The sequence below is a fragment of the Erpetoichthys calabaricus genome, chromosome 15 (assembly GCF_900747795.2).
Source record: "Erpetoichthys calabaricus chromosome 15, fErpCal1.3, whole genome shotgun sequence".
NCBI lineage: Eukaryota > Metazoa > Chordata > Cladistia > Polypteriformes > Polypteridae > Erpetoichthys > Erpetoichthys calabaricus.
Window position 1 is genome coordinate 89,503,596 of NC_041408.2, and position 23,279 is coordinate 89,526,874.

A 23,279-nucleotide genomic window follows, 5' to 3' on the forward strand; every position below is an offset into this window, starting at 1 on the left:
CCTTTCACAAGCTTTTAGGCTAGAAATCAAAATCCCTTTTTGCATTTCTGGTTACGACTTTGATGTTTTTGCTTTTATGTCTTGGCTCAGTCGCCTGTGTAAACAAACTCTCAGTTGTTGACTTTCTGTGATGTCCTAACCTTGTCTTTCCTATCACATTAAATATTCTCTATTTACCAAACAGCAGAATATGCACACACATATCATAATGCGTTTCTGAATGAATGTTGCATTTGTTTAAATCAACTGTCTTGTTTGCATGTTGCAATGATTTGAAAATGGTGGTTTAACACTTTAAGAAGCTGCATTTCTTTTTCTTGGTGAGTGCTACTTGTTTTATGAATTGTTTTCCACAAGACCATCAGCGTTTGTAAAGGATATTTCAAATTTTTAAAGCTGGACTTCCCAAATTAATTTTGTTTTCCTCGTTTACTTGTTCATTTTTACTTTCTCGTATACCAAGTATAGGGGAAAGTATTGTAATCACCCAAAAATTCGATGTCGAGATTTTGATGAATCTCAACATTTTAGACCTCCCTGAGTCTGCAAATACCAATTTTATAATTGTGTATGTGTGTGTATGTGTAAACATGATAACTTGAGTACGCTTTCACTTAGGTCAACCAAATTTTGCATACAAGTAATAGGTACAAAACGTAGATTTCTGTCAACTTTTGGGATATTTCCGCTAACTGGAAGTGGTTCTTTACCTTTTATTCATGCAGCTGCAGAGTCCGATTTAGTCAACTTTACTTGTTCAATATATTTTTAATTTGATTTGATTTGTTGTTGATGGTTCTTTAATGTACATAATATAAAAATATAATCATTGTCTTGCGGTTTACTCCTCAAATATCCATCCCCATATCTGAGTATACGAGAAAGTCGAGGGGAGATTACTCCCAGTTTTTCAACTATTGTGTTTATTGACAACTGGATTCAAAATGGTGCCTAATGTTATCATTTTAATAATTTGGGGGCCTTTGGCTGGCGGCTTTTGGACTCCCTAGTTAGATGAGCTCTACAAACTGAGCTGGCACATGTGAGCCTGTTGCTCTGCTGCTGGATCCTTGCTGATAGTAACATCAAAGTCAGTGCTTAAAGAATGCCAAATAAAATATTTTATTTATTACTGAATCTTATTTTATTTTAATTACTTTTTATTATGGTAAAATATGTTGTGGAAGCAATTAGAATTGATTATAAAGTATTATTATATTGTGATAGTAATGAGACTTCAGACATCATAAAGGTTTGGGGCAGCCACCCATATATTATTTCCCAGCTGCAAAAGTTTAGTAATATTTGTTCATAAGACAGAGTCCAAAACAGAACTGATCATTCGGAGGTAGGATGGCGGTTTGTAATGGCTGGGGAAGGAAATGATGTCATCTAGTCTTGAGCCAGAAGTGACATCATCAGAGGCGCCAGAGCCGGAAGTGATGTCATCAGAGACGCCGGAACCTGGTGAGGTTTTTCCGCAAATTGTCTGTAAGAAACTGAGAGACACAGTCGGCACACTCTGCCACCCCCTGGTTGGGTGTAGTATTACAGTTCCCCAGGCTCTTTAGCTTTCTCCTAAACGCACATGTGTGACAACATGATAGCTTTGTGTGGTTTGCAGAGGGCAGGTCTAAGAATTCTGTTGCCTTTGTTGCATTTGACAATAAAGCTAAATGATTTTAGTCTATGGGTAGCTTTGTTGATTTCATATTTATTTTACAATTGCATGTTGGTGTCATCTTTATATTATTAATAGAAAATGTAATTCCTCCTTTAGGAATACTAATAATAAAAATCATTACATTTTTTTAGTTTTCTTTTTATGAAGTGTTTACTTACATTGAGGTATATAAGTATTCAACATGGTTTTTTCTCATTAAGCATATTTCCAATTCAGTTATATAAATTTAGACCAGACATTGGTATTAACTCGATCAAATGGCACAGCTAAAGAAATTGTAACATTTCAATCCATAAACAAAGTTATGGGCAATAATGTGGAATGACACAGGAAAAAAATATTGAATGCAAAAAGGTATGGGCTAGATAAAGGTTAATCTTACTTGATATTTGTTCCCTTCAGTTAGATAATTTCATAAGTTTTATTCATATTTCAAATATGTTTACAGTGTTTAAATACATGTTCATCATAATAAGGTTTTTTGTGGTGATGCATTCTGGTACTCCCCCCACCATTTGAATTTAACACATTCACATAAAAGCTCCTTTAAAAATAGACATTCTCATTTCAGTGGTATGAATGTTGAGTGTAGCAAACTCTGAATTGAATTTCAAATATCATGTTCTTAGAAAAGCGTTGAAATATTTAAATTCTAGCACATCATCACTGGTATATTAAAAGAGGTATGGTCTTTCAGCATTCTTATCAATGGTTCTGGTAGTCCACCTTAAAGCTATGTGAAATTGTGGCTGTGAGGGAAGCACTGTTTTCATTGGAGGAATGGCAGCAGACTAAGGAAATTGCAAACACGGGTTGCTTAATATATGAAGCTTTGAACCAATCACGTTAGCATATAAGAAATTTGACAAACAAGAGGAGACCATTCAGTCCATCAAGATCATTTGTTTAGCTCATAGCTAAGCTGTCCTTAATATCTCATCCAGATGCTTTGCAAAGGTTGTCAAACATTCACCATTCAACTACATGTCTCAGTAGTTTGGTCCAGGTTCCGACAACGTAAAGAAGTGATTTGTGGACTAAGTCCTAAATGCAATTGTACTGTTTTCTTCACATGCGTACTTTGCCATTTAGTTGAAAAACTTCTTCTGGATCCATTTTATCAATGCCTTTAAGAATTTTGAAGACCTGGATTAAGTCCCCACAATGCTTCCTCTGCTGCAGACAAAACAGGTTTAATACTCTGAATCTTGGCATTCATTTTTTTCTTCCCCATCACACAAGTTCAAATGCTGCTACGTCATTCTTGTGGTGAGCAGTATTGCTTATAGTACTTCTGATGCTGTCTCCCTAATGCATTATATACTCTGAGCATGACAGCCCTTGATTTACTATATATTCAACAGTTCAGTTCAGTTCCGAATTCAATTCAAAATTCTCCTACTAACTTTTAAGGCTCTCCACACCCTCGCCCCTCCATATCTGTCTGACCTCCTCCATGTTGCCATTCCCTACCGTACCCTTAGATCCTCTTCCTCCATCCACTTGACTTTCCCCTTCGTCCGTCTTACCACCATTCAGTTGCTGTGCTCTCCAGCTTTGGAACTCACTACCATCTGAGCTCAGAAATAATGAATCATTTTTCACTTTTCAAATCTAAACTTTTTTCTTTGATTACAATTGCTCTGTCTGATTTGAACTTTTGTGTTTTACTTTTGTTTATAATCTGTTTTTTCTATTGTTCGGTGTCCTTGAATGTTTAGAAAGGCACCTACAAATAAATAAAATGTATTATTATTATTATTCAACAGTTTTTATAATATAATCTAATCTCCTATGTGCTTGTCTGTATACATTCCTTCTGTAGCTTACAGTATTTGATACTCAATAGGGATTCATGGACACCATTTTTTGTATCTTCACTGACTGCTGAATTCTCGTTTCAAGCAACTTTCAATGTGTAATGAATGTTTATATCTGATTAGGAACCTTTCTTGTTAGGCTATCAGTGGGTAAGGGAGAATAAAGCATTTAAAGGGCAGGGGTACATTTTTAAGCTGCAAAACTAATAAGAATTTGTCGGTCTAAAGGATAGGGTGCAATATATCAATTTGTATTCCTGGCCTTAGTGTAAGGAATCCCTGAACATCACAAACTCTGGTTTAATTCAGATAAGCTAAGATAAATTTTATTTTGCTGAAAAGTACCATAATGTCAGCTAAGCAGGTTGAAAGCTCCAGTTCAGAGCAAGAGAATTCTTTATAGTAAAATACAGCTTGGTGACATTTGTACTGATTTGGGGGGTGAGTATGGCTGCTGCAAAAGTAGCCCAAGGGCAGCATAAGCCGTGAAAATAGAGAAAGACTCCGCAGATTGAGCTGTCAGTGACATTTGTTTCTTCAGACTACAGCATTTAACAATATACTCACTTTATTAAAGTCATAAACTCATTTTTGAATTTCTGTCACAAAACTGTTGTCAATGCCATATTTCTATATGGTGAGTTTTCCCCTCTTTGCACCTTGCATACAACAAAATGAATGAACACAATAAATGCTTTGTATTTGTTTAAGTCAAAATTCTGTTGTTAGGGTAGAAAAGTCATTTGAGCCTTCCTAACTAGTTTTTTTATTATAGTGTAAAACAAACAGCTGTGATTTTACTAAAATCTCAGTAGCAGCTTCTTCATCAATTAACGTTCTTGTTCTACGTGTATGTTGCCATCCACTTTGCTGCATTTCTGTCCAACAGTAATTTTAAACTAGTGACAGGGGACTTAACTCTTTTATACTTTGCTGATTGCTGACATCTCTGTGTTAACACAGGAATAAGAAACATCTTTAAAGCAGGAACTCCTTCGCTAAAATGTGTTTGCTCAGAGCAGGTTGCAAATTTTATACTTTTCAAATGACTTTCAGCAGTGGGTAGTGCTGTTGCCTCACTATTTCAGCGTACTTCGTGTCCAGGGTCTACATGTTTTCCCATGTCTATATGAGGTTCTTCTCAAAATACTCCAGTATCCTTTATGATGGAAACCCAGGCATCAGCAAGCCCAAACCCCGACACGAACACAGAATCACAGTCCCGGGTTCAAATACAGTAATTTGACCCCCCCTGACGGAGGGGGTGTGAGCTGCCGCCTTCAACAGCTTTGTGCCGCGGTGCTTTGCATACTTAAAAGCCTAACAGCCCTATTGATTTGTTTGCTCTCCTCTGTCTTTATGACAGTCTCTGCTCCTGACGCACACTCCTTTGAAGAGGAAGATATGTTTGCATTCTTTTAATTGTGAGACAGAACTGTCATCTCTGTCTTGTCATGGAGCACAGTTTAAACTTTTGAAAAAGAGACAAATATTTGTTTGCAGTGTTTGAATAACGTTCCTGTCTCTCTACAACCTCCTGTGTTTCTGCGCAAATCTGTGACCCAAGCATGACAATATAAAAATAACCATATAAACATATGGTTTCTACTTCGCGGATTTTCTTATTTCGCGGGTGGCTCTGGAACGCAACCCCTGCGATGGAGGAGGGATTACTGTACATAAAAACAATATTCAGTCTTAGAACAACTGTAATAATAAGGCTGAAGAATCACATTTTTTAATTTTTAAAAAGTAGTGAGAATAATTGTTCATTTAAATAAGTGCAATTGGAAAAAAAAAGAACTAACAAAAATTAGATATAAAAATGTTAGCACAGATACAGCAAAATATGCAGTATGCAGATTTATTTCATAGACACAGTAGTAGGAGTATTAAGGAAAATTATATAATTATGCTCTTTAAAAAAAAAAATTCAATGTGCTAAAATAGAAACCATCACAGGATTAGGGTAGAATTACTAAAAAAAAAAAAAAAAAAAAACGGCTACTAAAATGTCTCTGCTGCTTTATGTTAAATCAATTTTCTCCACCAGTTTTAATAAGCAGACTACAAGACGCCTGTAGATGAAGGGAGGATAAATATTTTAATTAATGTGAATTCAGAAGAAAGGTTAGAACAGAGAAAATGTGTGCGCTGTTAAAAAAAAAAAAGAAAAAAGTCAATATTATCATACTAAATGCGCTTACGTGTGATATGTACTGTATAATTATAGGAATTGTTCCTTTAAGACGAAAGAAACAAATCTTTACAGGTACTTTACACACAGTTAATGATATAAATGATATAAAACTGCTTCATAATGCATTAAATGCAACATAGAGTGAGTACCAACAGAAAGACTATTCCATTGCAAGGTCAAGGAAACAAAAGGTTTTGCAACTCAATTGGGTCATTCATGACAAGAAATGAATGAATCGCTATGTTGACTGTAGGTATCAGTTTATCACACACAGAGGTGGCTATCTTTCTTTAAAATTGTTAGAACTGGTTGCACCTCTCTCTGCACAGGATTTATGTGATGTGAATCAAGGTCTATCTGACAGAGGATGAATTGGGAATAGAACTTCAGAAGGATAGAAAATGAGCACAGCTGGAGACAGAAATGTAATTTTCCTGTTAAATGTACCATAGAAGTGAAAATAAAATTTAATTAGGAATACCATTGCATTCTTTCATTTTTTTTCTTTTTGATTAAGAACTAGTATAGGTATACAATTCGTGACCTTTTACACATCACTATATGTATCAATCCCTCCTAAAGACGCTAGATTTAAAAAAAAAAAAATTGCTGAAAGAGAAGCGAACTTCTTAAATGTGATGCTTATTTCAAGCAACTGATGTGACAAAAAATTCAAGAATGACCTACCAGGGATCACAAAATTGTGGAAATCGGCCTTGTAATGGACTGGCACCATGCCCGAGGTCATTTCCTGTGTTACAGCCAGTGCTGCAAGAATAGGCTTTGGCCACCCGCTACCCTGAATTTGCTTAAGCAAGTTGGAGAAGGTGATATTGTTAATTCTAGAAATAAGTCATGGCCGTAGGGGTGGATTAAACTGGATGGATGCATACTTAAGAGAAAACCGTTTCACGTTTTTGGTGGGTGTTGTAGTGCAGCAGGTATTGCTATCATCTCACACTTCAGTCCCTAAGTTCAATTCCAAGATTCTGTGAATTTAAACCACCTGCCAATTTTCAGGGAAAGCTGAAATTTGCAAATCTCAAGTTGCTGAAATTTTGTCACCTTTTGAAGAATTATTTACACCAAGCGAACACTTATTGATAAAGTGAAAGAGGAATGTGTTTATTTTTTGTTGTCAACAACACTTTCTAAATTCAGTGTGTTTTTACTAGATTTGTGCAAACTGCTCTTTAATTAGGAATGCAGAAAAAGGACAGTATGGTGCTGTGAAAGATCATGTTCTCGGCATATTCATCATTCCTGAATTCATGCCTTAGAAGCAGTGCTTTCTGTGCAAAGCATGAATGTTTACGTAGTGCTTGCTGTTTTATATTCTACCAGTAACGGCGCACTGCACGATAACGTGCAGTGAATACACTTGACTTGAGCGTTCATAGTTTTCATCCTCTTTCTCTGTACGTTTATCATTCGTTTGCTCAGAGGTTGATGTGCTTGCTGCTTCCTGAGCAGCTCTTCTTGTCTCCACTCTAGTGGTCTGCTTCTTCTCTTCTTACGTCGGCATCTTTTCACGTTAAAACTGATTAAGTCGGTGTATGTGTTGCAATTACTTAGTACGTTTTCCTTAAGTTTTCACTTAAGCTGGCACTTAAGTCTTCAATCTGCCTCAAGAATGATTTAAGATATGAAGAGGTAGGAGAAGTGACAGCGAAGGTGGTAGGGATGAGAACGGCACCCTGCTGGCTGCTGCTGAGAGTCAATTCTACAATAAAATAAAAATAAATAGAGGAATAACCTTGGAGGTCAATCAACACCCCAAAAGCAGATAGTAGACATCACATAGTATATGCGTACCAATTTTCAGGTCAATAGGTCAAAGGATTTGCCAGCTACATGAGGATTTAAATTCCTGGAGAGACAAACGAACAGCCACGGTAGCGTATTATATACACAGAAATGACTATGTCATGTCATATTCATATTGTGAATTTCCCCTTGGGATTAATAAAGTATCTATCTATCTATCTATCTATCTATCTATCTATCTATCTATCTATCTATCTATCTATCTATCTATCTATCTATCTATCTATCTATCTATCTATCTATCTATCTATCTATCTATCTATCTATCTATCTATCTATCTATCTATCACTGCAGATATGGAGTGGCACTAATTTACAACCGATGTTAGAATCTCCACATGGTGCTGCAGGTTACTACAGGGTAGGGCATAAAGATCTCCCACATTTTGAAGGGGTATAATTTTTTTTTTTTTTTATAGATTTCTAAAAAGTACATAAAAAACAGTTTTGTTTTAATGGGTTTTAAAAATCATATCAGACATGTGCTGGCCGTTGTTGCCAATACATTGTTGAAGATATTCCAGGAAGCTCTCCATCACTCTCTGGGTCATCTCATTCAGAATGGTGTCAATTTCCTGTCTGATCCTTTCCTTCAAATCCTCAAGAGATTGAGGACAATGATGGAAATACCTTTTCCTTTGGGTATCCCGAAAGGAAACAGTCACATGGGATTGAATCCATGTCTTCCCTTAAAGAGATCACAAGCCCAGGTGAACATTTCCCTCGACACTATGAGCGAACATCGTGCTGTGTGAGCTGTGGCCCCAAGTTAAGTCCAGCGATCTGTATGTTGAAAGGGTGAAAGAAAACACAGTCCTACCGGTAGTTACTGAAAGGATGAAATCAGATGGATGGTTCAGGAGCGCTCCACTCTTCCGGATAACCAATGAATCCAAACGCAGTCCTCAGTGCACAGATAGACAGATGATCCAGACCCCAACAAACGAACACAGTCCAGGACATAATGATTAATTAAAGTTCCAACAAAAGCAGGCAGCACGACAGATAAACGCAACGCACCAAACAAAACAAACTTTTTTTTCCCTTTTTGCCCTCTGAACTCCTTTTAACTACCTTTGACCCCAGCAGCCCCTGAAAGGACTGCTGGGAGATGCAGTTCTTATTTAGTAGCACTGCTACAATGTTTTCCTGAATAGAACAATGGAACAGATAACAAAGCATTAAATTGAATAAAGAACAATAAACCAGAGCAAAATACTAAATTCAATACTAAAACAAAAACCTAACAAATAACCTAATTTGTGATATAACAGACACACAAATTATCCTGAGCACCTGGACAGGGAGGTAAACTGAAAGAAAGGGTTTATTGGTTTCAGTTCCAGTAGGAGGAAGATAACACTTATGATTAACAATACTGACATCTTTCTATTCTGGGGTATTTGCTGTAGCTGGGGAACATCCTAAAAATGCCGTGGGTCGTCCTATTGACATTAACCAATCACAAGGTTTAATCATTGCATTAGACCCTATAAAACTACTATGTAGGTTTCAAAGTGCTTTTGTTTTGTTGAACTGACAGCTTCACTTCTGCAGATGTAAAGACCCAATTTCCCAGAAAAGAGCTTCTGGATCATTCTTCACTTGTATCGCTGCAAGGGCACGCTGATACAGATCTAGACTATTCTGGCATATTATCTCCAGTGAGATACTGTACATCCCATTGAGTATTTTAAAATGTATTCAGAGTTAGGCAGTCAGTCAGCAATGATTAGACTAATCAGCCTATTTTTGGGGTGTTTTAGGAGTATCCAGAGAATAATACACATAACTACAGTATAAAAGCTCAGTTTTAGTAATTAGTATAAATGAACAATTTGAAAACATCTATTACAAGAGAAAAGTACAGTTTCACTATTGTCAACGTTACACAGTGTGGAACACGGCCCAGACAGACAGGCAGACATCGTTAGTACACCCAACACATGTTTATTTACAATATTTACAACAATAAAGTGCCACACACAACCCCAAAACTCCCCCAAAGTTCAGGCCTCTCCCATAATGCATCTCTTCAGGCCTCCTCCTTTCCTCTCCTCCCGAGCTCCGTCCTTCTCCTCTCCCGACTCAAGCCCTTGAACGGAGGGAGGCAGCCCCTTTTATACACACCCGGACGTGCTCCAGGTGCCTCCCGAAAATCCGCCGGCACTCCCCAGTGTGGCAGAAGTACCGGCTGCACACCCGGAAGCACTCCGGGTGTCCCTGGTCATCTTCCCCCCAGCACTTCTGGGTGTGGCGGAAGTGCCGAGGACCAGGGTTCTCCAGACACCAGGGTGCCCCCTGGTGGTGACCATGGGCCCCTATAGGGTTGAGCTTCCAAGCTCAGTTCCCGTGGTCCCCAAGGCCAGCAAGGGTGGTCGCTCCCTCGTGGTCCAGTCCTCCTGGGCGCCCCGGCTGGGTACAGCCCCCAGCCACATGCCACAACAGGAAAAAACAATTTCATTTTACTAAGATAAATGTACATATAGCCTGAATAAAAGCACGCACCCGTTTTAGACTGCCCTATCAGGCTGGCAGTAGTCCACTGAATCTCAAACATAAGCTGTGTATCTCATATTACAAAATCAAATTAAGTGAGGAAAATACGGGCACCTATTACATGACAGTTGGATCTCATATTGTGTAACGATAAAGATCATCAACTCTAAGTGCAAAAATAAGACTAATCTGAATAATCTAATAATTTGAAGACATTTATTAAATAGAAAGCATAGCTGGGGTTTCAGCATTTATTGCAAATCATCCCATTTCATGTATAAAATTTAGAGTGTTGTGGTAATGCATACAGTACTCAGGCAAGCAAAAAGTTAAATAGTTTACAACTGTAAAAATGTGAAAAGGCATGACAGTTAAAAGTAAAGAATGTCCACAGAGTACCGACTGTAAAGGCAAATAAAAAAAAAAAACAACAGCATACATACCTTGTCTGCATCCACCTTGCCCTTGACAAACTCCGCTCTCCAAAACTGCAAGGCCTGCTCCAAGGTTAAACCAATGCCCTTGAGGAAGAGGCCATACTGCATTCGTCCTCCATGGCGGAGATGGTGGTTTTCTCGCAGAGCCTTATGCAGGTTGCGCATGCAAAGAGGAAAGGACTTCAAGGAAAGCTGGGAACAAACAGAACAAAGAAAGTGAGCCTTTTATCCCAAAAGAAGAAAAGAAAGAAGATGCAACATAAATTCCACTCCATTAGAAAATTACCGCTCACTGTTTCATGGCACATGACAGCTTGCAAAATTCATCTCTGTGGCCTATGCTGGAAATCTGTCAGAATGTTAAGGGTTCAATCACAAGCTGCCGAAAGCTGTCACTGTGACTGCTGCATTCTGCTGCTAAAAGATACTGACACAAAGTGAGAGGTTTACGTGACAGCCAGGAGCTACCAGATTCTACTGAGGGCCAGTAAAACATGATTAATGGGATTTTTTTCCAAGATAAAACCAACCCTGGGACTCTGTGCAATTTTTTTATATAGTAGAGTTGTAATAAAATAAGTGACAGTCATCTTTTCAAATATGTTTGTCAACTGAACTCAGTCTTCCTTAATTTCTAAAGCAAAGGGATAAAAGAACTTAATAATAAAAGTATGCTCTTCGTGATACAAATATCACCATCACATTTGCCTGTACCTTTATTTATGGGTATGTGTGTTAAACTAACAGTTTTTGGCCTGTTCTAAAATGTTTACTGTTGTCCTTAGGTTTCAGGTTTGCATTGACATTTCATTAATACGAGGTTTCATGCAACAATACAAAGTGAGAGTACACCAATCCACTGACAGACTGAGGAGATCGTTCCTCCCCCAAACTATGCGACTCTTCAATTCCACCCACGGGGGTAAACGTTAACATTATACAAAGTTATTGTCTGTTTTTCACCAGCATTATTATCAATCTTTAATTTAATATTGTTTACTGTATCAGTATGCTGCTGCTGGAGAATGTGAATTTCCCAATGGGATTAATAAAGTATCTATCTATCTATCTATTTATATTATCTGTAAATGAACAACAAGTGAGCCAGGGACCACAAATAGATCAGTGCTGTGTGGAATATGGCTGGCAGCTTATCCCGGCCAATACCCCCAAGCCGCCAGATGGAGCCATCCCGTCAACATGGAGGTGCCTCGAATTCCAGCAGGGCATCATGGGCCTTGGGAGTCTTTCATCACAGCCCTGCTGGATAACATGGGGGCCGCCAGGGGATGCTGCAGGGAGGCCCAGGGATTTGTATTTTCCTTATATCCCGGAAGTACTTCCCAAGTGAGGGGACAGCAAGAATGGCGTACTTCCGGGCCGAAGAAAAGAAGAAGTTTTCACCCGACCCGGAAGTGTTATATAAAGTCACATGGACTAAGGGACAGAAACACTTCCGTGTCAAAGACTTTAAAAGGACTGTGGGAAATCCCAGCAGAGGGCCGAGTTGGGAGGAAGGGTGACTGAGCTGCTGAGAGTGGAGGATTGTGTTTATTGATTATTGTAACGAGTTATTATTGGAGTATTATGGAGTGGAGGGTGCTTTGTGCACTTTATTATTATAATAAATAATATTTGGACTTTTATCTGGTGTCTGACGTGTGGTCGGAGGGTTCAAGGGGACAACAGCGTCCCCTATCTGTCACAGCTGATTATCCCATTTTTTCCGAATGACATGCCATAATAGTATTTTCATTAAGAAATCTACCAGTTTTAGATGTGAAATTACACCATGATGGCCTTGGTAAAGAGTGATTGAATAGTGTAGAACTTTCTTATCCAGTAACAGGGACAAATACCTGGTCCAGATTAATCCATATTACTAACCGAGAATGGTAAACCGGATGGCATGGACCCAGGTACACAGCGATGGATGCAGGAGACGTACTGCGCAGGCGCCGACAGCGCACGTCTCATAGACCGCCAGCGAAGTGTGATCCACTGCGGACGAAGGAGTCACCGCTCAAAAACGAAAGAGCTCTCGACGTGAATGAGAAATGAAGCAACAACGCGCCCATAGCTAATGACTACCGACACGGACACACAAAAAAGAGGATTCTGCGCTGCAGCCCAGATTCAAACGGAAGAGGCTACGGAGGCCCCACAGGTCCACAAACATAGTACGGAAGGCGCGGGAAAGTACGAAAGGCAAAGACGCCTTAACAGCATAGTGAAACCCGACATGGTACGGACGGCGCAGGCGTCACCGCCATATTGTGAGTGGCACTACTGCGGAGTGAAGGCGCAGGCGTCACCACCATATTGTGAGTGGCACTACTGCGGAGTGAAGTTAGGAATAATGTGCTGCTTGGGATTGTACAAACCAGCGCGACTAACGGACCTACAGACACAAGCCCGCACGGATAAAGAAAATAAACGTGGGCGCCTACTACGCACATCTGAAACCGCGGAAGCAAAACTGTCTCGGCTCCAGAACCAAACAGCTCGACTAACAGAGCTACAAAAACGCGGCAGCATGAACAAATACAATGAACATAGGCGCCTACAACGCGCATCTGAAACTGCGGAAGCAAAGCAGGCACGGGGGGTTGGCGAGCGAAGCCCCCTAGTAAGTACAGAAATATGTCTTTGTGTGTTAAATCAAGAACAATGTCGTCATGAAGTCTCACGCCAAATCAAATAAATATCCACAGAGTGGGGCATAAGGATAGAAAAAGATGCGTAGAGACCCTGGCTGATATGGAGGAGGCCTTCACGTTTGCCTGCAGAGAGAGAAGTAAATAAAACGGTAGCATCAAGGTGTTCCTTTGAGTATCCTGCTCTTTTCCAGGGACATTATCCCAAATCCATAAGGTATTTGCCGAAGTGCCCAAGGATGGGTGAGATCAGGTGTTACAGTCTGGTCTTTAAAATTCTGGACACAGAACTTGGGTGCAATATGCCCAGTGACAGGGTGTGCGATATTCTAAGGATGCCTAATATGAAGGACCATATAGGCCTGAAGAAGATGCAGGATTAATCAAATTTGAAAGGGAAAATGAATAATGTGTGCACTAGGTAATGGCAGCTCCATAATTTCAGTTTTGGCTGGAGCCATTTTATTGACGGCCAGTAAGTAATGGATATGTAATGGGTTACAGTCCATTTAAATAGTTTACCTTGGCAAGCAAACAATGACCACAAGGAATTTACTTTGTGATTTTACATTTTTATAAATTGCCAGGTGCTATTTTTTTGTTTCTGTACACAAATTAATATAATGATATAATTGTCACTGTCCTGATCATAGGCATTATCAATGACAGCAGGAAACAACTGTGCTAGGCCATACCTGAGCTATTTGCATCTGAGTGGCATATGGCTGAAATTAGGCTAATTTGTTCCACTGCACTCAAGTGGAGCAAGGCCTTTATTTCATAGATATTATTTATGGTTCTTTTTGTTTTTTGTTCCATTTACTTTTTGAATCACAGACATGAAAAATAAGAATTAAATTATTTGGATCCTAGCAATGGCATGGCAATGTAGTGGGCGACAGCTACTGCCTGCGGAGGTAACAGCAGAGGAGAGAGTGAAAACAAAACTGAATGCCATTGTGAACAAGGCTACACATCCTCACTCTGACACGCTAACACTGAGGACTTTCAGTCAACAAATTATTCGGAAGGAGTGTTTCAAGAAATGCTATGGGGGTTCTTCACACCAACAGCAGAATGCCTGTATAACACCTCAGTGTGACTGTGATTGCACTTTGTATCTTTAGCCAGGTTAGAGCTTTTCAATCGTTTTAATTTTCTTTCTTTATCATCATTGTGGTGTGTTTTTGAAAGGGTGGCTGTTGTTTGTCATTATTTATTTACTTACTTCTTCAGCTGCTGTAAAAAGGCAAATTATCCCATGGGGACAAGTAAAGTACTATCAGTCTGCCTACTTATTTAACTATCTGGATTATAAACAATAATTTTCCACCATGCGAGAAAGCAATAATCAGCTGAATTAGTCCATCAATTCAGCCTAAATAAATGATTAGCACTTTCAAGACTATCGCTAACTTGATTCAGGCAACATAAGATGAAAACAGACATGGCCTTTACATATGATTTCACAATGGTAAAATCCAGAGTCCAGTAATTATATGTAAACTGTAGGAGTAACAAAAAATTATAGCCAAGATGTTTGGGTTATATTCTCATAGGGAACAAAATAGTATAACTTTCTCAAATTTGTCTGATCCACTTTCGGGGTCGCTCAGTGGATCTTAACAGGATCTAGTGTAAAGCCAAAACCAACATTGGACAGGATGCCAGAGCAATACATAGCCCACTTATGCATTGTAAAAGACAGGCAGGAGCCCCTGCCCCGCCGGGATGAAGGAGGAACCGGGAGAGCGGCGCCTCTTCCCTGGGTACCTGTCCGGTCCTTGATCCCTGGGGGACAGCACTTCCTGGTATCCCAGGGATGGTTTAGGCCCGGGGTGCTTCCAGGAGCAAGGGCAGCACTTCCACTACACTGGGGAGTGCTGTCGGGAGTTGGTCATCAGGTACCTGGAGCACATCTGGGAGTGTATAAAAGGGGCCGCCTCCCTCCATTCAATGGCTGCAGTAGGGAGGAAGAGGACAGAGCTCCGTGGAGAGGAGTGGAGGCGGTGAAGGACCTTGTAAAGGTCTATAAATAAATGTGTGCTTTTCTAGACATGGAGGTGTCTGTCTGTCTGTGTCCGGGGCTGGCTTCCACAGCATGTATCCACACACACACACACATACACACACACACACACACACACACAGTGACAGTTTGTTCTAACTGTACACACACAGCAATCAGCCACAGGATGAAATGCAGACAGTGGTGCTAATCCACTGCATTTGTCAGCTAAATAATATGTTGGAAGACTTGCATAGATGGTCTATCCTCCATCTCACTTTAGCTGGAAAAATTAACACTGTCGGAGCAGCATGGTGGCACAGTGGTAGCACCGCTGCCTCGCAGTTAGGAGACCCAGGTTCGCTTCCCGGGTCCTCCCTGCGTGGAGTTTGCATGTTCTCCCCGTGTCTGCCTGGGTTTCCTCCCACAGTCCAAAGACATGCAGGTTAGGTGTACTGGTGATTCTAAATTGTCCCTAGTGTGTGCTTGGTGTGTGTGGTGCCCTGCCTGGGGTTTGTTTCCTGCCTTGTGCCCTGTGTTGGCTCAGATTGGCTCCAGCAGACCCCCGTGACCTTGTAGTTAGGATATAGCGGGTTGGATAATGGATGGATGAATGGAATTAACACTGTAAAGATGAATATCCTTCCTAAGCTTCTTTTTCTATTTCAAAACATTCCAATATACATAAATAAATAATTTTTAAGGACGTTAGATTCAATCATATCCTCATTATTTGGAATTCAAAACATCCACGTATCCAAATGACGACCCTACAAAGACTTAAGACAGAAGGTGGCATGGCTCTATCTAACTTTCAATTTTATTACTGGGTGGCAAACATACAAGCTATAAAAACCTGGGCATTGACACAAATAGATGAACATACACAGGCTTGGTCCGCAATAGAAATAAAATCCTGCAGCACTTGTTTATATTCCTTGCTTTGTACCCCAATAAGTACAAGTCATCGCCAATATACTAACAACCCAGTTGTGCTTCATTGACTCAGAATATGGAACCAATGTACAAGGTACTTCAAGAAGGAGAAGCTTTTATCTGTGGCACCTCTGCATGATAACCACCTTTTCCCACCCTCTGAAACGTACACAGTTTTTAATGTCTGGAAAATATTCAGAATTAATTCACTTAGAGATCTGTACATAGACAACGTCTTTGCATCCTACAAACAGTTACACTCCAAATTTAACTTTTCAGCAACACATTTCTTTCACTACCTCCAAATTAGAAACTTTGTTAAACAAAACCTGCCCGACTCTCCTCACCTCTCACCAACCTCTACTCCGGAAAAAATATGGCTCAGTCTCGAGGACTCAGACAGCATTTTTGTAAAATATAAAGACCTTTTAAAGTTCCTCCCTTTCAATGATCTCAGAGTACAGTGGGAAAAGAATCTCTTACTCAACATTTCAGAAAAGGAGTGGAAGGCACCCATACAATTATTCAACTTAAAATTATGTATCGAGCGCATCTGTCTCATTTAAAATTGTCCAAAATGTTTCCAGGGCAAGATCCAACCTGCGAACGTTGCAATCGAGTTCTAGTCTCATCGGACCACATGATCTGGGTGTGTACCAAATTAACATAATTTTGGACCAAAATCTTTAAATGCCTTTCAGACAGTCTCAGTGTTACAATCCTTCCTGTGTTTGGTGGGGTCACAGATGAGCTTAAAGTGGAGAAGGACAAACAAACTTATTGCCTTTACTACATTATTGGCACGTAGACTTATCTCGCTCAACTGGGAGAATCCTAACTCACCTCTGTTAGGTCAGTGGATAACTGATGTTATATATTATCTGAAACTGGAAAAAATCTAATTCTCACTTAGAGGACCTGTACAAAACTTCTTCAAAACCTGTCAGGATCTAATCAATAACATTTTAGAATAAGCATTTAGATTGAAGAAGTGGATTGTCTTCCCTTTTTTATTCTATTTATTTTTATTGATTACTTATTTTTCCTACTATTAAAGTTTTATTCTGTTGGCCTAGCTCTCTTTCTCAGTTTTGTAAAACTTGACTGGCTTGTATGGAATGTATTTGATTTTAATAAGTTCAATAAAATTAAAAAAAAAATCTGTTGGCTAAAACTCCTCAGTGCTAGTGTGTCACAGAGAAGATGTGTAGCATTACTTCATAATCAGTTTTGTTTTCATTGTTTCCGCTGCTACTACTTCTGCAGGCAGCAGAGCTAACCCACTGCATTGCCATGCCATCCCTTTGGTGCAAAAAATGAAATTTAATCTTGCATGTATGTGATTTGAAGAGTAAATAATATTTAAACTTTTCCTCATTCTATCTATGAAAGAAAGGCCTCGCTCCATTTGAGTGCAGCGGAACAAATTAGCATAATTTCAGCCATATGCCATCAGACACATATAAGTCAGGGTATGACCTGGCACAGTTGGTTTTCTGCTGACGTTGATAATGCCTGTGATTAGGACTAGGACAAAAACTAAAGTCTGCACAGTTGGCTAAGAGCGAATGCACCATTGGACACCCGGTCACCACTAAGGAAAAATGAAACTGTTTTTGTATTTCAAAGCGCACAAAAAATGCAGACAGCTAAAGTCAGGGCTTGCTGCAGGCTCTAGGGGAGGGCAACAAGCCTGTTCAGCAAAGTACAGGCAGGGTTGAAAAAGATACTGCTTTATTATCTCAGTTAACAGCTTTACACTAACAGGTGAAAAAAAAATCCATCACTTTTAAAGTAGAAATTTGTCAATAACTGGAAACAAAATGATCAACTGGTTTTCTAAACACGTGAGAATGTGCTCGTTTCTCATTTCCAATTATTGTAACAGGCATTAGTACATTTTTGAATAGAGTTGTAGCTTTACAGACTTAATTCCAAAAAGAAATAATAATTCTGATTCTCTTTTAAATAGTAATAATCTCATGCAGCCAAATTCACTGTGAGCTACTCACCTAATGCCTACTACTCTCAGCCCCCATGAGGAAGTCACAAACAGTTGAAATAAAGAAACATAATGATAGGAGCATTATAATTCTACATAATGTAGTCCATGATAACTGTCCCAAAATCATGCTGTTTTTGACATATATACTGTATATTAGACCGTATTCATTGTAAATTCTGTACATGTAATTCCATCTTGCCCATGGAAAGGAAACAGGGCACACAAACAACAAAATATCAAAGTTAATATATGTTTGCTGGCCATTCCATAATTGTTTAAAGGTAGCAGTAATAATACTACACAACATAAAATTATGAAACCTGCTTAACTCAATACACAGTTATTGGACGGTGGGGCCTACTGTGGCAGCATTGGCCACAGGGTCCATTTTGAATACTCAATACTCACCATTGGTCCAGATGACATACCTGTGGAAGCATGGAGGTGTTTAGGGAAGATGGCAGTGGAGTTTTTAACCAGATTGTTTAATGGAATCTTAAAAAGTGAGAGGATGCCTTAGGAGTGGAGAAGAAGTGCTGATATTTAAGAATAAGGGGGATGTACAGGACTATAATAACCACAGGGGGATAAAACTGATAAGCCACAGCATGAAGTTATGGGAAAGAGTAGTAGAAGCTCGGTTAAGAAGGGAGGTGATGATTAGTGAGCAGCAGGATGGTTTCATGCCAAGAAAGAGCACCAGAGATGTGACGTTTGATCTAAGGATGTTGAAGGAGAAGTATAGAGAAGGCCAGAAGGAGTTGCATTGCGTCTTTGTGGACCTGGAGAAAGCATATGACAGGGGGCCTCGAGAGGAGTTGTGGTATTGTATGAGGAAGTCGGGAGTGGCAGAGAAGTATGTAAGAATGGTACAGGATATGTACGAGGGAAGTGTGACAGTGGTGAGGTCTGCGGTAGGAGTGACGGAGGTGGGATTACATCAGGGATCAGCTCTGAGTCCTTTCTTATTTGCAATGGTGATGGACAGATTGACAGACGAGATTAGACAGGAGTCCCCGTGGACTGTGATGTATGCTGATGACATTGTGATCTGTAGCGAGAGTAGGGAGCAGGTTGAGGAGACCCTGGAGAGGTGGAGATATGCTCTAAAAATAAGAGGAATGAAGGTCAGTAGGACCACCAAGACAGAATACATGTGTGTGAATGAGAGGGAGGTCAGTGGAATGGTGAGGATGCAGGGAGTAGAGTTGGCGAAAAGTGGATGAGCTTAAATACTTGGGATCAACAGTACAGAGTAATGGGGATTGTGAAAAAGAGAGTACAGGCAGGGTGGAGAAGAGTGTCAGGAGTAATTTGTGACAGATGGGTATCAGCAAGAGTGAAAGGGAAGGTCTACAGGACGGTAGTGAGACCAGTTATGTTGTATGGGTTGGAGACGGAGGCACAGACCAGAAAGCAGGAGACAGATCTGGAGGTGGCAGAGTTAAAGATGTGAAGATTTGCATTGGGTGTGACGAGGATGGACAGGATTAGAAATGAGGACATTAGAGGGTCAGCTCAGGTGGGACGGTTGGGAGACAAAGTCAGAGAGGTGAAATTGCGTTGGTTTGGACATGTGCAGAGGAGAGATGAGGGGTATATTGGGAGAAGGATGCTAAGGACAGAACTGCCAGGCAAGAGGAACAGAGGAAGGCCTAAGAGAAGGTTTATGGATGTGATGAGAGAAGACATGCAGGTGATGGGTGTGACAAAGTAAGATGACGAGGACAAAAAGATATGGAAGAAGATGACCCGCTGTGGCAACCCTTAATGGGAGCAGCTGAAAGAAGACGACGACGACTCATATTCACAACGGGGCCAATTTACAGTCACCAATTAGCCACGTCTCAGCGGGGCCAGACATGATTTTCTAACTTGCTAAAAAGTTTGTAGTGAACAGAGGCGAAAGCCAGCACTAAAAAGACTCCGCCCACAGCATTTCTTCCTTAAAACCCGACCCCAGTTTCCTCTGTCTGTGCACTTTAATCATTCAGGGATGCTGAATGCCATTTCTACTCGTGTATTAGACAGATATGCAAAATAACTATGGGGAGAGAGAGAAAAACTGAGAGAACATAGAAAGGTAAAATTGCTGTAATCAATTCAAGAGCTCAGTATCTGAAGCTTAATGACTCATTGATATATCTCTCTGTCACATTGACTATTACATCACTACATGCCATAACAGCAGTAAATAATGTTAACAGAATACTGTGGTCTGTATATATAATATATACTATGTGTTAAAACACTATGACCATATTCAGGTATGGCATGTTTAGCATTTCTAAATAGGTAATAACAGCATTTCTTTAACAACAGTGCAGTTCTTTTCACCTTCTTTTAACCGGGTGATATGGCACACCATTTAGTCCATCCATCCATCCATTTTCTTAACCTGCATTTCCAGGGCAGGGTCATGGGACAGCTGGAGCTGTGCCAGCCATCACTGGGTGTAATGCAGTATCAACACCCGGACAGGGCCAAAGTCACACAATTTAGCTCAGAAGAATATTTCATACTTATCTTTTCACAGACAAAGCTGCCATTTCCTTCAATTTCATGACAACTGCAGAAGTATTTTAAGTGACAGCGACAAGACACCACACAGAGTCGGTGACAATGCATCATTCACTTTTACCACTAGCCTACCAATATTGAAAGCCAAAGTATAATCTGCTTATACAGAAAGACCTTACTTTTATGTTTATTTTTAACACATGTAAAGTGCTCTCCGCACACACACGACACTCATTTCACTCATTGTAACAGACGTCTTTTAAGAAAACCTTTCAGCCATAAAAGGTTGGGTCCTCCCTCCTGACTACAGGCTTGTCATCTGTTGGACCGGGTTAATAAAAGCGCCATTACTCATTTCTGTTTAAATCCCCGCCCCTACTCTAAGCTCCACCTTCACGAGGCACAGGTATGATTTAGAAATTTCAAACCGAGTGAATTGTCTAATTGCTCCCGCCCACTTATAAATCAGATTCACTCACGGTTGTCTCCAGACGTATGCTTTAAACCTCTGGATCTGGGAGACAACAATTACCTTGATCCTTTCATAGTATAGCATACAGTCACAACATTCTCTGTTGAGGCTACTAACAAAATAGCACATTAGACATTCTGCTCAACTCTGATGAGAGCTTCCTTTCCCACCGTAAAATTTACCTTTGTTCACCTAATAGAATGACCCAAAGACAAAGGAACATACAGTATACACTGAAGTAAATTCTGTAGTAGAAAGAGACAAAAGTTACCCAATAACTAAGTTACAGAATGGTAGCTAATAATATACAATACACCTCACTGAATATGTAGATCAGCAGTGTTCAGTCTCACTTCACTGTAACCAATTTCTTAATCAGAGGCTATTTAATTTAATTTTTAGATGAACTTGTTTGAATTATGTTCTCACTTATTAGCTTCACTTCTTAGACAGACTTAAAATGTAATATCGGGTCCTTTTTCCCCCCCAACAGCAAAAAAAAAAAAAAAAAAAAGACAGGTATTAACTTTTAGGTTATTCTGTTGATAGGATTTAACTAACTGTCATTGTAATAAAATATTTTTTCTAAAATATGGGTAAATTTTACAAACCAGGTAAGTAGATATAATTCAGAGTTTTCTGTCCACCCAAAGGATTTATATTACTGTAAAATTCACAACTGCTCCTTATATTTAAAGTGTTACAACACTATAAATCGAGGGCGGCACCGGTGGCGCAGTGGTAACGCTGCTGCCTCGCAGTAAGGAGGCCTGGGTTCGCTTCCCGGGTCCTCCCTGCGTGGAGTTTGCATGCTCTCCCCGTGTCTGTGTGGGTTTCCTCCCACAGTCCAAAGACATGCAGGTTAGATGCATTGGCCATCCCAAATTGTCCCTAGTGTGTGCTTGGTGTGTGTGTGTATGTGCCCTGCGGTGGGCTGGCGCCCTGCCTTGCGCCCTGTGCTGGCTGGGATTGGCTCCAGCAGACCCCTGTGACCCTGTGTTAAGATATAGCGGGTTGGAAACTGACTGACTGACTATAAATCAATATTAAACAAACATGTTAATTCAGTGTATATAAAGACAACAATCCTAATGTGCATATTAATTAAAGCAATTAATTCTTGAATAAAATCGCTGAACAAAAAGCTAATAGTTCAGCTCAAAGAAAGCATAAGATTCAATTTTTTTTTAAAAGGCGAAATGATTAAACTTTGCCTTTTGAGACTGAGACTGACTGTGCCATAAAATGCAGAAACAAGTAAGTAAGAAACTATTTACACCAAGAATTCAATAAAAGCCTTAAACCAGTCTCTGATTAACCAATTGTTTATAGTAAAAACCCATAGACAGCACAAACAATAGGGCTGAAACTGAACTCTACCCATTTAATCAGTGGTGAACTAATCCAGTTACATGTGATAAAATGAGTCATTCATGGTAAGCAGCAAGAAAGAAAAAAAAAAATCAGTAAAGTTTATAGTCGGCAGATTCCCAGTTATAGGCCACCATTAAAAAGGACAGTAAGTGGGAGTGAATATAATGAAGGGCAAAAGTAGTAACGCCAGAAGAAACCTGTTTGTGAAAAATTGTATTTGTCTGGGCAGAGTGCAAGGCACTGCTATTGAAAGCTGTAGTATGGTACAGATCTGTTCTTGCGTTTCACTTCCACAATTAGTCTTTTTCATTATTTTGAATGGTTAACCGTTACCTTAATTAGTAAAACTTACAGCCAGATCCCTTCACAGTGTCGTTTTGTTTTCCTCCTATTACTCTGCACTTTGATCTACAAGTGTACTCTGAACAGTTTTTCTAAACACTTCACCTGTGTCCTAAATATATTAGTTTTCCATTTGATTCTGTCCCAATCACTCTAAAACCTGAGATCTGCAACTGTTGCTCAATGCTAAGACCTTCTCATTAAAGCAAATGGAAAATAAATGTCATAACTGCCGTACTCAACAATCTTAAGTGACTACTGGCTTGACACATAATGCCTAAAACAATTGGGGTTTAATTAAAAATATTCAGGCTACCTTTATTAAAATATTGCTGTATCACTGTAATAAGTTTATATGTTTAATATGTCACTGTGCTCTGTACAAAAAATTTTATAAATCTGCTTCTTCTCACATGTACAGCTAACACAAGGCCAGATTTAGCACACAGGGGCTCATCATTTAGAACTGCTGGGCAAGCATTAAAAGACAAGAAAGGG

At 39.7% G+C, this 23,279-nt stretch overlaps 1 protein-coding gene across 1 annotated transcript in view; it reads right to left on the minus strand.

Annotated features, from left to right (window-relative positions):
* The window catches only part of prim2 (DNA primase subunit 2), a 447,314-nt gene that overhangs the window by 152,796 nt on the left and 271,239 nt on the right, over positions 1–23,279 (minus strand). Inside the window, exon 10 of the mRNA XM_028820502.2 lies at positions 10,474–10,659. Coding sequence (XP_028676335.1) covers positions 10,474–10,659 — 186 coding nt within the window. The remainder of the gene's footprint in view (positions 1–10,473; positions 10,660–23,279) is intronic.